This window comes from Amblyomma maculatum, chromosome 10 (assembly GCF_055883805.1).
Source record: "Amblyomma maculatum isolate TAMU_Amacu chromosome 10, ASM5588380v1, whole genome shotgun sequence".
NCBI classification, from domain to species: domain Eukaryota; kingdom Metazoa; phylum Arthropoda; class Arachnida; order Ixodida; family Ixodidae; genus Amblyomma; species Amblyomma maculatum.
In genome coordinates this window covers 151,486,299-151,501,000 of record NC_139353.1, presented here as the reverse complement: position 1 = coordinate 151,501,000, position 14,702 = coordinate 151,486,299, and the positions used below count along the sequence as shown (strand labels likewise).

The window sequence follows — 14,702 nt, the reverse complement described above, 5'->3', positions numbered from 1 at the left end:
ATCATGTGTCGATTGAATGTCATATGTAGCTTGTTATGCAGGAAAGTAGGTCTCAAGTTCTTGATTTATCGCACCTTAATGACTATTTTCTTAAAGTGTTACAGTCTTCTTCAAGGTCATATTTGGCATTACAAGAAAAAAGAAGGCGGCTGGAATGACATTTTGGTCTATAATTCTCTGAAGGTAAGTAATGAATGAGACGGCATCGGGTTTACTAGCCAAAATAAAGTCAAGAATGATTTTAGATTGCGATAAGGTGCGCGTTGGTTCTGAAAGCAATTGTGATAAATTACCGTTGAAATGTATTGCAATAAAGTTGCCTTTTGCGGAACCTACTATTGAGGCAGGTGGAAGATTACGCAATTCTATGTTTGGGAAGGTAAAATCCCCGAAAATGAGGATAGAGGCACTTGGGGTAGCTTGCTGTGAGTTAGATTAGGTTGTTATTTTGCTCGTTAGAAAAGTCATGGGTCGAATGGGGTCGCCTGTAGCAGACTCCCAGTAACAGTGCTATTGGTTATGAATGACACAGTAACTTAATTATTCCGGTCTTAGATTAGCCGTTTTGGGGCTCCGCAGCCTCTTTAGGTGTTTTAAACCGCGCGCGCGTTTTCCTATTTGTGTTGTGTTTGCGCGAGCAGCGCGAGTGCGCATGAGTGAGCAGATAATCTTGGGGGCGGGATGTTAGCGGTGAAAGACGCGGGCAGATACGCGCGTCGAAGCAAGGCGCGAGGCCTTTTTTCGCCCCGGCGGGGCAAGCAGCGAGCGACATGGGCCAGCGGGGTGTGCAGGGACTACGGAAAGCAGACCGGCGTCACGAAGGTGGAAGGAGTGCCTGCAGAAACAGCCTGGGCGTATTCGCGTGAGTTGCTGTAACGCGAGGAGCAATGCTTCTTGTTCCGCCGTGAGCGCTTTGGCCTTATTGCTCGCCCTATTCGCTTCGCAGTGTGTTTTGTCTCGCCGCGGTAAAGCCCTGACATGTTTCCCGCTTCTCTTCGCTGTTCTATTGTCGCGCGCATGAACAGCATGTTCTCAGCGCAGTAGCGCCTGATGTTGTTTCCTTTTTTTTTAATGCATTTTAGTTTATCCGGAATAAAGCGGGGTTATTAAGAGACTGGATTTGTCACTCTTCAGTCGAGACCATGGCTCGCGGACCGGTTTTTTGAAGGCGAGGCCTTCATCTGGCGCCCAATGTGGGGCCTGAACCCATGACCCTGAGGTTAAGTCTCATGCTCTACGGACAGAGCTAGCCGGGCCTCTGTCGCTCACTGTTAAGTCAAAGTCCCTTCACGTCTGAATGACGAGTGACGCCATAAAACGTCATTATTTCAGCTGTGAGAATCGGAGCGGTGACCACGACAAACGATTTCTAGGGAAAGTCTGCTCTGAACAGCTGCCAACTAGCATATCCGTTATGCTGTCAGAGTGTAGCTTGCCCTGACAGAAGCGTCCATTCAGTTCGTGGTGACATCCTCGATCATATTGATAAAGCCATACAACTGATTGAACGGATAAAGGAGGCCTTCCCGTTCACAGTATTTTGTTATCCTCTCCTCTTTGTTAACCTCATTACTTCATTTTTTTCTTGTACGATGTGCACCTAAACATCGAGCACATAAGGTGGGTGGCCCGAAATGGAACTCGCATACTGGGCTCATGCCGTTCAGGCACTCGTCAGCTCTGTGATCTGTGGTCCGTTGAGATTCCCCTACTCATTCTGCCTGATTTTATCCTTGGAAAGGCCAAAGACATTGATGCTGATGATTACGACGCAGCTGCTGATTTCGTGGTGCCGGTTTTATGTAAACCACGATTTACAGGGGGCTTAGAGCGAGGAGACAAGGATAAGAGAGTGACACAGGACGGTCGCTCGTCTGCTGGCGCTAAACCTCCCTGTAAATCATGGCCTGCCAACTGTACCAAAACTCAGCTTTGCTTAAACCATGTGAACCGTACTTGCGCGGGCAGAGGAGACTTATCGGGAGATATAGGACTGTGGTCGTACAACCAGAAAGTTCGGTCAAAAATCAGGAGTCTCCCGCGGACGTCAGCAGAGTTGGCAGGCATGCGGAAGAGCCTTGCAACTCGGCCAAGTTGATGCCTGCGCTGGGCTTGTGATCCACTAGCTCATGGCTTTCCTCTGCATCGGCGATTCTGCAGAACGTGGCAATGCTCTGCCCCAGGCACTCTGCGGCCTCCGCAGAACAAGCTCGCGAGACCGTAGGCAGTCGGTAGCATAACGTGACTCAATCATTCTTCTCTGGTCCAACCTGTTCGGCCTTCGTCCTCGCTCAACATTTTTAACGCACGACGCGCCAACGCCAGGTCGTTGCGAAGAATAGCCCTATATTCATTGTAATCGGCCATTACAGGAGTTCAATGCAAATGCTAACACTTGAATTGGTTATGAGCGACACAGTAACTAAATTATTCCGATCTTAAATTAGACGTTTACAACAAAACATAAAATTTGCTGACGATCTGCTATGAGAACACCACCGCTCTTTGATAATTCACGGTCACTTGGGTGAACTTTGATATCAGACAAGTTGCGCCAGAACTTTGATATCACTAACGTCATTTTGTAGCCAGTTTTCTGTTAGAATAAGCAAGTTGCCTTGTGTTGATGCGATGATGTTAGAAACGAGCCTAATCTCCTCTGAAGATAACTGCGTACGTTAATGAAGATTGCGGGAAACGAAAGATCCCTTCTGGGAGTTAGTGTACTCTGTCTCTATTGATGGGATGCGGTGACTGCTACTCGATTTCTGTTAGTTATACACATCGTCGAAAGCTTACCATTTAGGGCCAATGCGATCTGAATTTGAGTCCGGAGTTAATCAAGACTCATATCATGATCTGAGCGTGAATGAGCCCGAGAGAGTCGGTACATGTGTGCGTCCGCCGACCTGTGGGTGATTATAAAATGGTCTGAGCCTCGCGCCTGGAACCGCAGTGAGTCTGGTGAAACTAATACAGGGGGGCGCCACTCGCGAATAAAAAAGATAAAAATGCCGAATAAAAAAAAAAACACGAACAGGATGGCAGCAACGCGAGCACGAAAACGCAGAATTATTCCCTCCTGAACAAAAATCCAAACGGGTTGTTTGTTACTTAGAAATATTTTATCGCGCCTTTCAAATAAAAAATTCAACTGCACTATATCTCAGTTTTCACCACTTATGATCTAGTCATCCGATACGGGTGACGTGCTGTGCGCAGTTCATTTTGGTCATTTTGCATTTGACGCTGACTCTAGTCACTGTAAGCGAAAACGCGATCAATTTATAGCTCTTGCTTAAGATGAAAATCGAAATGCCTGCAAATAGTACTCAACCCCATCCCGTCTTTGTGCATATGAGTGTTGAATTGTATTGTTGATCGCAGCGTCAGTACAGCTCCTTAGTCGGCGGTCATTTTGAGTAGATTCCTTGAGCAGTCAGAGTACTTTTCGTGTTCCTGCATACGATATCGCGTGATAAACAATGGCACAATTTATCTAAGTATCTGTAAGATGCTTGGATATCGCGTCTTCAATTTCTTAAATTTCAGTACACAGGGAAGCGTGCGACCCCCGAGTAAGGATCGTTTGTTCGTGCTGCCCAGAAGCTTGTCACCTGTTTCGGCATCTTTTCAGCGCATGGCCGCTGTTCGGCGCCGTTTTGTTTGATTGGTTCTCAGAATGGTCATGTGTTTCAATCTTGTGGCGCAAAATTTTGAGCTGTCGAAATGGCTTCTTGCAGTGCCGTCAAAATGACGTTAAGTTGCAGACACATCTTTAGCAGAGCTATTCACGCCGACTGAATAGTAGATATCAGTAACTGCGGACGGAAAAAAAAAACTGTATAGATGATTGGGAGGAAAACACTTATGCTTGTATTACGGATGAGATAAAAGGTACTATTCCTGTAATCTGACTGGTTCACGTTGTGCAGCGGTAAATACGTCATGCATACACATCAGACTGTTATGACAAAATGAAGTTTCATGACATAAACAATGTCCTGTCATTGACGAAAATGGCAGAAGTTGGGCGCCACGTTAGGCGAGTGCATAAAGCCGCGAATTTGATGTGGAGTACAGGAGGCTGTCAACTCACCGCTGTTTGGTACAAAATTACTCTCGGTGGTGATGTAAGCTGAGACATCTTGCTGTAATTACAGAAAGTACTGAAACGACGCTATAAGAGTAGTTTTCAGCCGCGCAACCTTTTGAAGGATTAAAATGGAAGCGCAAATTTACAGCCGCACGAGGGCACTATCTGTCTTCCCGTCGCAAACGCTTTGCTCTCGCAGAGAAATCATTGATCCGTGAGGTTGCCAAGCGAAGCAATGGCGGTCTGCTAACTCAAGCGGCTTATCTGCGCGAGATGAGGCATTTCAGAGAGCACTGCGACGCTTTCGAATTATCTGTCTGGACAGTTCGTAAGTGCGACCACCCGAGGAGTCATATGGTGCTGTGACAGGCTCGGCGGCACCGTTAGACGCACGATGCTGAACTTCGTACTTTTCTTTGCACAGGCGCTACTGGAATGCAGTGGATCGGGCTGTGGCGACTTCCATGTGTCCCCGGGCCATCTGTCTTTTGTGACGTCGGTGACGCGACATCGGCAACCAAGTTTGCATACGGGTGTGTTTGGGTCGCTTATATCGGTGCAATCAGATGGAAACCGCATGGAAGGACTATCACCGTTACCTCGTTTGGACACATCGTTTGGCGCAGCGGCAACATCCGAGACTTCGTGGGAACGGCCTAAAAAGACTGGACGGACAGCAGATCTCTTCAGCGGGCTCGGCGGCACCGTTAGACGCATGATGCTGAACTTCGTACTTTTCTTTGCACAGGTTAGTGACAAATGGTCATTCACAAGTTGCCTTAGAAGCGATTGTGCCTGCCTTGTCGTGCTGCCGATCCCCCAGTGTATTTTTTGTTGCTGCCATGAGTAATCGCGAGTGCTTTGCATGCTGTTGAAGCTAAGTGGCGATGTGGAGGAGAACCCTGTGCCTGATGAACAGAAACTGGATCAAATTCTGAGCACTGTCACGGAAATTAAGGCTACCCAAACTGCTTTGCAAGGTGAACTTGAGGGTGTTCAGTTCAGGCTCACTGAAATAGAAGACACATTAGCGTCGCTAAAGCTATGTAATGAAAAAGTGCAGAAATGTGAGGAATCTGTAGTGGTGATGCATAAGGAATTGTTCCAAATCACTAAAAGACTGGATGCCCTGGAAAATAGGAGCCGTAGAAATAATATTGTGACCTATGGATTGAAAGAGGAAAATAACGAGAGTGCCTCCGAGCTTCAAAAAAAAGTAGAAAACAATCTCTTGAGAAGCAAATTGGAAGTCCAGGTCAGATCCATGAAACGCATCCATCGTGTTGGCAGGAAAGATGCTGGCAATGAACGCCCTGTCATCTTGCGCTTTTATGATTTCACTGAAAAGGTTAAGGTTTTTCAAAGTTGCCATAAGCTAAAGAACAGTGGAATATCAATATCTGAGAATTTCTCGGTTCCTGTGCGCGAAATACGCAAAAAATTATGGCAGTATTTAAATTGAATCGTGACAATGGGGATAAAGTAAGTTTAGTTTTTGACAAGCTCAAAATAAACAATAATATATACGCATGGGATCCCACAGAGGATAAAAGGGTACCAGTGAAGCAAACGAAAAACACATTTTCGAAATCTCATGGTGCTCCCGCTGAATGACGTTTTCACAATATACCATTAATCATTCTGAGTTTCAATGCTAGGAGCATTGTTAATAAGGATGATAAATTATAAGAATTATTCCTGCTTTACAGTTCAGACGTACTAATAATTACAGAAACGTGGTTGCACTCTTCCATACATGACTCGGAAATCGTCCCTGAGTCTTACACACTTCTTCTGATCGGAACAGCCGTGGTGGTGGGGTTGCTATTGCCATTAATCAGAACCTCTACTTCAAGGAAGAGGAAGGCATGGACGGCCATTAAAGTGTTTGGTGCATGATAACAACGGGTAATGATAAGCAGTAATCAGTGGTATTTTTAGGTGCCCGAACGCAACAGATGACTATCTTTTGAAAGGGCATGACTATTTGAATTCTAAAATGAAAGAACGGACTAAAATCATATTATCTGGAGATTTCAATTTACCCGGAATTGATTGGACCACCTTAACTCCTGGAAGAAAGGAAGTGACCAATTGCGAACTGCTTTTAAACATAATGTTCAGTTTTTTGTTTACAGCAGCTGGTTACTATTGCCGACACGCATTCGGGGCTATACTACCTCAGTGCTCAATCTTGTTATTGTATCTAGCATGTGAACCCCGGAACTTGTCATTGCGGAAAGTATATCAGACCATAAGTTACTCGCATTAACATTTCCACAGATGGGACAGCAGAGCACCGCAGTCCACCTTGAGCAGACACGTATTGTAACGAAAGGTTATAGTCGGGCTTATGACGTGAGCATCATCGACTTTATAGATTTAAAGTCGGATATTTATATTTTGGAAAACCGGTCAGTTGTTTAATTACGGCTAAAGCTCAAGGAAACGATAATATACTGGGAAGAAAAATTCATTCCATCCAAGACGAAAAGAAGACAACGTAAAACGCCATATATTACCCGCAATATTATTCACCTAAAGCGAAAACTCGTGAGAATTCGTAGAAGTAAAAAATCACTTGCGGAAATATGTGAACTCCCCCCCCCCCTGTTCATGAAAAAAATTAAAGAGGCGAGAGTAAGGTTTTTTTCAAGCACAATGTCGAACTTTATGTCTACACAACCACAGAAATGTTGGCGCTATTCTTCAAAATCTGATGACGCGATCTCAAAAATATAAGTTGACGGATGTATCATAAATATCAGTGAGCGATTGCAAACTATTTAAATTCATACTTCCAATCTGTCTTCACACGTGCAACACCGGTGAATGCAACCCCTGCCCAGCACACTAGCCACATGCCCGAAGTGGTGATAACACAAACAGGCGTAATTAACTTACTCTTGCAAATAGATACGAAAAAGTGTCCTGGTCCTGATGGCATCTCAAACGTATTCATCAGACGCTATGCTGAGTAGACTGCTCCTTTTCTGTGCGCAAAATGTACCGAGTCACTTAAAACAGGTACTGTTCCACAAGATTGGCTCCATTCAAAGGTGAACCCTATTCACAAGGGCGGCAGCAAATTGCTGGGGAACGCATACCAACCTATATCATTAATCAGTTCTTGTTGCAAGGTAATGGAGCATATAATTCATAATGCTATCATAACATACTTAGAAGAGAACAACCTTCTATTCCCCAGACTACATGGCTTTCGAAATAAATTGTCAACAGCTACTCAACTGTTTGAAATCACACTGACCTGGCATCAATAATTATTTCTCGACTACAGGCTGATACAATCCTCATAAATTTCGCTAAAGCTTTCGATCGTGTTCACCATAAAAAATTGATTTTAAAACTAGAAACGATAGGTATTGATCTGAAAATAGTAGCATGGATAGAAGCCTATCTTTCCAACCGTAAACAGTTCATGTCAATAAATGGTTTCGACTCAGATTACCTTGAAGTCCTTCGGGGGTCCCGCAGGGCTCCGTTCTTGGGCCCCTGCTGTTTCTCATATATGTAAATGATATCTATTTGTGTGCCGAACATGGAGTGACAATGAGACTTTCTGCAGATGACTGCGTGATTTATACAGCCGTGAACAGCTCTGGTGACCAAATGAAACTTCAGTCTTCTTTAAAAAACATTTCTGACTGGTGTGCAGCATGGGACATGCAAATTAACATATCGAAAACGGCGCATTTAAACATAACAAGAAAAAAATTCCTTTGTCTTACAACTACACATTATCTGGCTCCCCGATACCACACGTAGCCAAAGCAAAATACCTGGGGATCACACTAACCCAAGACCTTAAATGGCATGCACACATCGAGAACATATGTAGCAACGCATTCAAGCAGCTTGGTTTTCTTCGCAGCAGACTAGCAATGGCTCCACCGCACGTGAAGTTAACAGCCTATAAAATATTAGTACGACCTATCCTTGAGTATGCACACATAATCTGGGATCCCCATCAAGCGTACCTGATCGAAAAGTTAGAAACAATTCAGTCGAAAGCACTACGATTCATATATTCAAAATACTCACGTCATGAAAGCGTAACAGCCATGCGCATCACTGCACAAATACAGATCTTGTTTTGTCGCCGGAAAACGACTGTAATGAAGTTCCTTTACAACATTTATCATCATAGATTAAACATACATAAGGAAGACTACCTGTTAACACTCCAGCGTCGATCCACCCGAGGTAACCATAACTATTGTATAAGACCATTCTTGGCGCGTTGCAACACGTTTAAATACTCGTTTTTTCCTAAGGCTATCGAAATGTGGAATGCGTTACCAAGTGAAATTGTTAACATTACTAACCCTGACAGGCATCGATAGATCGCCAAGTACTGCCTTAAACTTCAGCTCCAACACTGCCATATTTGTCTAGCACTATGCATACACTTCAATGTCAACGAAATGGAGTCTTCCCACTATGGAAGAAGCAAGCAAATTTACTGGCAGCTTCTTTTTTAATAAGGTAATGTACGCGCCATGTATATGGAACATGTTTGCTTGTCACTTATGATGTATTTCACGTAAGGTTTTGCAGATGTGTGCATACAGGCTCACCATTTGCTTATTATTCGGAAAATAAAAATAATTACTCAAGAGCACGTTATGACACTACGCTGTAATCATATGATGTTGTTAACTGACTTTTTCCTTGACTGTTTTTTAATCCAGCCAAAAAAGAATCTTTCTTTATTGCTTTGCATTTTACCGTTACGACACTAATGAACATGTGCACGCGGCGTCACCATAGCTTCATACCACGATTTCCAGTCATCTTTCGCTTTCTTTCCCTTTTCTCATTTGATCCCCGTCTGTATGTGCAAATTGGCCCCCCTGGGCATTGACAAGTTAACCTCCCAGCTATACTCCGTTCTTCTGTTTCTGTCTCTCTTTCTCAGAAATCTTTCGCGTTATGCAGGAGCCCTTTCGCGCGCTAGCGCATGAAAATTTAACAGACTATGTATGCCTTCCACTAAATTGGTTGTGTGCGTGTCTGTAACTGGGTTACACTTGGTTATATTTTCATGCGCTGGTGCGCAAAAGGCTCTTGCGAACGCGAAAGATGTCTCTCTCTCTGCGCTGCTTTCCGCGCTCCACACAACTCAAGTTAACACTTTAAGAACTTAGCAGGCTTGCTGACCTGATGGTAGCGGGGTTTAAAACGGCTGTTCAAAAAGGTGGACAGAAAAGCCAGTAGCTAAGACTAATTTTTGATATTCTGAGACTGGACATGGATCATGACGGATGCGCGGGCGCCGCTTAGCCAGTGCTGGAGCCACATCGCAAATCTGTCGATTCCATTGTTTACGACGGCGTTCTTAAACGTTTTAGTTCTTGCATTCAAATGCCGCTAATACGTGGATGTGAGAGGTCATCGGCGGTTACGAGGGGCAATGCCATTTTCCGCTCCTATTCTGTGCCAATCAACTGCGAATATTTCGTTGCCATTCTTTCTCTTCAGCTGTAACGTTCCTCGAGTCTCATAAACCCGTTCAGCCTTTCCGTGCGTAGCTGCTGTTGAATGTGCACTCGCCAGCAGGCTCCCGCAAACGCAATGCCACCTCACGACCGCGCTCTTGCTCGCGCCGGCCGTTCGCGCATGTATTGTTACTTTTGATAAAGACGGTATGGCATATGTCATCATTTTGATTTCAATCGCAAACTAGGCTTGCGACGGCGTTCTGAAGGGTAAAAGAAATAGAATGGCACCACCCGGAATACTGCAAATGAAACACATGTTTGATATAGAAGTTGTGAAATCTTCCACCACATGGAGGTCCATTAGTGATGCCGTACGCCATCGTTATGAACCCCGTCGCCTGTTGACAATCCCAACTGCATCTATTACAACTACAGCAATGGCAGACGGATTTCGCATTATGGGGCTAGTAAGACATTTGCGTTATTATGCCCATAGATTTCGTGTACACTATTTCAATAGACACGAGTATCGAGCTCAGTGACCGGAGGAACAAAGCGGATGCCGAAAAATTGTATCGTTTGGTTTACAAATACTTTTGTGTGGTTTGGTAAGCCCCAGGCCACAGAAAATTCAGATATTAACTAGAGTTGCACTCAACACCTTTAAATATCGGTGATTCGTCGATAAACATGCATTCGAACATTCTTGGTGACTGACGTAGCCGAAGCTAGCCACCGCCGGCGTTCAGATTCAGATGCAGTATATCGCTTTTGCTTCATTATCATGCAGTTAAACCATGCCGATAATACTGCGTGAAAAGATAAGTGCGTATCATCCCACGAGACAGGTAGATGATAATACACCGATGCACATAACCCTGTCCATTTATGCGCATTAGTTTATGGCAACATGCACAGTCTAGGGTAATGGTCATTTCCGGGGTAAAAAAAATAAAACGCTGAATAGGAAAGCGTACACTGTCAATCACACTTAGCGGGAAAATGCTTCCGCGTGATCATGCACCTGTGGAACGCCATTGCATTTAACTGGTCCGCGAATCAATGCTAAGCGACGCGCGAGAAGATTTACAACGATGCGGTGCTTCATGTTGACGGCCACTCTGCATCAGTTTGCTACCCGTTTGGGTACAATAGCGCTTCTCACGCGTGCAGCCCGCGGGGCCGGGTTCCTGTTTAGTATGATTGACTCCCCATGCGCGAAAAGAGAAATCCCACTGCGCGGACACACTGACAAGCTGCGTCGTTCCAAAGGCAGGGCTTGATTTTTCCCAACAACTGCCCTTGCGTCACCAGGGCACTCAAGTTGTATAGATTGGATTGTATAGATTGTATAGACTTTGTATAGACTGGATTGGCTGAAACTGAACGCGCGTCACCTGCTGATCGGACGCGGCGCACCAAAGAAAGCGAAACGTGCACACAATATTAAAGCATAACAATGGTTAGTCAGCCATAAATACAGTCAAAATAAAACGAAGGTTAAATGCTCCAAATATCAAACAGCCACAGCAAAAAAAAAGGCCTTAGCGCACCATAAAGACATCCAGACGAATTACCATAAAGCAATGCCTGAATGTAACGCCATCAAACAAAAACAACATAAAATGCAAAAGCTTTCTCCCGAAAGCTCACCCTGCTTATGATTGTTCATCGCATCGGCCCATCTAGCCGTCTATTATTTATTAAATGAGGTTTTCTGCGTTTATTTGTAGCGCTACTCCCACCTCTCAAAAAGGTAGTCATTGGGGATATGTTTACCCGGAAAGCAAAAATGTCAACGTTGAAAAAGATTAAAGAACGCTGGATATGTCGAGGAAACGACTTCCGCATGTAGATGAAATTTCAGAGACTCGCCGTTTCTTAATTTTGTTCCATTCACTTCATTCCAGTGTGGCTTTCGTTTCAGTTTTATTTCGCTTTGTTCTTTTTCTGTTAATCGTTAGTTTCTCCGCGCTTTCTCTTATAATTTCGTTTCCTCTTGTATATTCACCTTTCCCTCCAGTTTCTTTTTTCCCGTCTTTCTTTGCTTTATTTTTGTCGGTACTATTTTTTTTCCTTTCATATACAATTTGTGCCCTCCTCCTATGAGCGTCTTTTGTAATTTCTCCGTTTCTTCCTTTTACTTTCCTTCTTTTTTTTTCTCTTCGTGCGAACCAGTTTTTGCTTGTGCGCTGGTTGTAGAATGTTCAGCTATGTGTGAGCTTAAATGATAATGCATTCTAAACATTTCGGTGTGGATGACTTCCAGGGGACTTGCCAATTAACAACACCGTTCTTTTTTCCTAACTGGAGTCTCTGGGAACCTTTGGCCGAACTTTAACATTTATACGCAGTTGCCTTACTGATCATTTCGAAATAATAAACTTGGCCGACATTTTATTGCACCCAGCATCCATTAACCAATGTACGCCTCAGGGTTCAATTTTAGGACGACTGTATTTTTTAGCATGCATCAAGAATTTTTCTGGTTATTTCACCAAATCTAACTGCATTTTATGCGCTGATGACACTACATTATATACTAGTGACAGAAATATAAATGATCTAATCAAAACTTTGAAGCTGAACTAAAACTTACAGCTGACTGGTTTCAGGTAACTAGATTGAAATCAATCCTTTAAAGAAAAAGAAATTTTACGATGTTTAATTCGCAATCATAAACAGGCGATTAATATTGCTCTACTTTATTTGGATAACCAAATTATACCACTTTCTGAATGCACTGCATTTCTTAGTGTCCCACGAGACAAACATCTGAGATTTAGTATGCAGTCGGAATCATTGTCAGAATGGGCTTTTTGTATTGGGGTGCTTCTTAGAACACATCATTACTTTCAGCAACATATCCCCCGGGCACTTTTTTTAACATATTCACAATCAATTAACATACTGCATATCAACTTGGGGAACTGCATATCTCATTAATATATCAAGCATTCATCATTTACAAAATAGTGCAGTTCGAATATTTAGCTTTCCTCGGTCCTCTCCCCCCCCCCCTCCCCCTATACCGGAATCTTATTATCCTTTCTTTGCTGAGTCTGCTTCGCCACAACAGTTCTGCTAATGGTGATATTGTAATTACTGCTCTTTTTTCATCTTTGTTCAATTTTGCGGCAATTTGCTACTGCCCATAATTAACACTATCTATGACAAGCAAAACCTTCTGTTTTCAGCTATAACTATATGGAACTCACGGCCCTCATGCGCTAAAACAGATCAGTGTCCAGGTTTTTCAATAATAACGTCAAAGCAATAGCGGCTGTGACTCAGTGCTAAAGTGGTGTCTCTTCCTGTGCAGATCCTTGGATGCATCGACAAGCTGGTTTCATGGAACAATACTCCAAGTGGCGTCATCTGCGCATGCTTCGCAGACGGGTCATCGACTTACGAGCAGCATGCTGAAACCTTCGCCAGTGCATCGCCCCTGTGTGCCATAGCTACGGCTTGCCGGGTGGATCAACGGCTCGGCTCCTGAGTGTTCCATGGAACTTTGGTGCTTGTGAGCGCACCGTCGACTTCGGGAGCAGCGCGACGTCACCAGCCAAGAGCTTAAAAGCGCCATACGAGATCTCGTTCTTCAGTGGACAAAGCAACAGCGGCTGTGACACAATGCTAAAGCACTGTCCCTTCATTGTGCAGGTATGTTACCTTGAGAATACTCGGTGCCTAAAATCAGACAATCGATCATTGCTGCTGTTTCTTTGCCCACAAGACGCAGTTGGTTTGTGTTGGAACGCCATGTATTATATCAGCCACCTATTGTTGAGTGGAGACGTGGAGCTCAATCCAGGACCTCCTTAATCTGACCCCCCAACGAAGCCCGGAAACTTATCAAAATGTAATCAGCCTAATTACAGCACTTCTGTACTGTCCACGTGCTCTGCAAAGACCGCTCAACAATCGGCTGCTGTAACGTGTCCAACTGAAACTGATAACATTGTGACCATGCATGCCGAAGTTGTTAAACGACACAAGCATATGTCTGAGGACCGTGGCAATATTAAGCCATTCCAAGCATTCGTTAACTCACGTTTTGATATGCTTGAAACCCGCGTGGCTGCAATTGAAGCGTCACCATCTAGCTTAACAGTTAGCGCGTTCCGAAATTAAAACACTAACTAGAACTGTGGCTCGGTTGGTTGAAAAGAATGAGGACCATGATAACCGATCCAGTCGCAACAATATTGTTACGTTAGGCGATCCATGCGCTCATATGCGCATAAGAAGGAAAAAGAAGAATCTCGGTAGTTTTTGGTGAAGACGACGACGACGTTCAAGCAGTGTGGGCTGCTGGTGCCTGCAGGAAAGGCCTGTTGTGTGAAAGCCTTGTCTTCTTGTCCTAGCCGTTCGCCATCGCCTCGAGCCTACCGTACCCGATCACCTACTCCTCGCCGCAGCTTGTCCCCAACGTACCAAGGCCCCTACTCGGGAAACTAGGGAACGCAGCGCCCGGACGTGGCGCTGTGTTACCAACCCGGACAGCCAATTGTGTTTCGACCATCGCACCACGCAGCAATTTGATCAATGCCCCCGTAGATAGAGTCCCTGTTCCCGCTCTCATTGACACTGGAGCCCATATTTCAGTCCTTAGCTCTTCGTTCCGCCAACGCCTCAAAAAGTTCTTGCGTCCGCTAACACCTCTGCAGTTCGTGTTGCTGATGGCAACACCGCTACCATCATCGGAATGGGCACCTCGCGCGCTAGCATCGCCGGCCACCACGTCCCTGTGCTCTTCGCCGTCCTTACTACTTGTCCTCAAGCCTTCATTTTAGGCCTATACTTTTTATCAGCCCATTCCGCTTTTATTGACTGTTCCTCCGGACGTCTGCGCCTAGCCCTGGTCCATTGTGTTCACGATCCTAGTGCTGACCATTCCCAGCCTCGCCTCCGCTCTAGTACATTTACTCGCCTACCTCCCGAGGCGGCAGTATACGTGCCCATGTAACCTTTTCCTTCCCTTCCTGACGGCGACTACGTTGTAAACCCCATCACCGACGTCGCTCTACAGCGCAATATCGTCCTACCTTATAACATTGTGCACGTCGCGAATAACCACACCTACATTCCCGTACTCAACTTTAGCATGTCTTCGCAAGTTCTCCCGGAGAGAGGTTTTCTTG

The 14,702-nt window shown here is 44.7% G+C and overlaps 1 protein-coding gene across 1 annotated transcript; it reads left to right on the top strand.

Moving 5' to 3' along the window:
• The first annotated feature begins 221 nt into the window (after window positions 1-221).
• LOC146177727 (uncharacterized) lies at window positions 222-13,531 on the top strand. The gene is made up of 3 exons (XM_084580560.1): window positions 222-862; window positions 4,521-4,844; window positions 12,881-13,531. Exons 2-3 carry the CDS (start codon window positions 4,674-4,676, stop codon window positions 13,055-13,057), a joined length of 348 nt encoding a protein of 115 aa, XP_084436686.1. The 5' UTR covers window positions 222-862; window positions 4,521-4,673; the 3' UTR covers window positions 13,058-13,531.
• The last annotated feature ends 1,171 nt before the right edge of the window (window positions 13,532-14,702 follow it).

Excerpts from the sequence above, each read along its gene's own strand:
- LOC146177727 (XM_084580560.1), top strand. The coding sequence starts at position 4,674 with ATGGAAGGACTATCACCGTTACCTCGTTTGGACACATCGTTTGGCGCA. Across the intron at positions 4,845-12,880 it reads TCGTACTTTTCTTTGCACAG|ATCCTTGGATGCATCGACAA; the intron begins GTTAGTGACAAA and ends CTTCCTGTGCAG.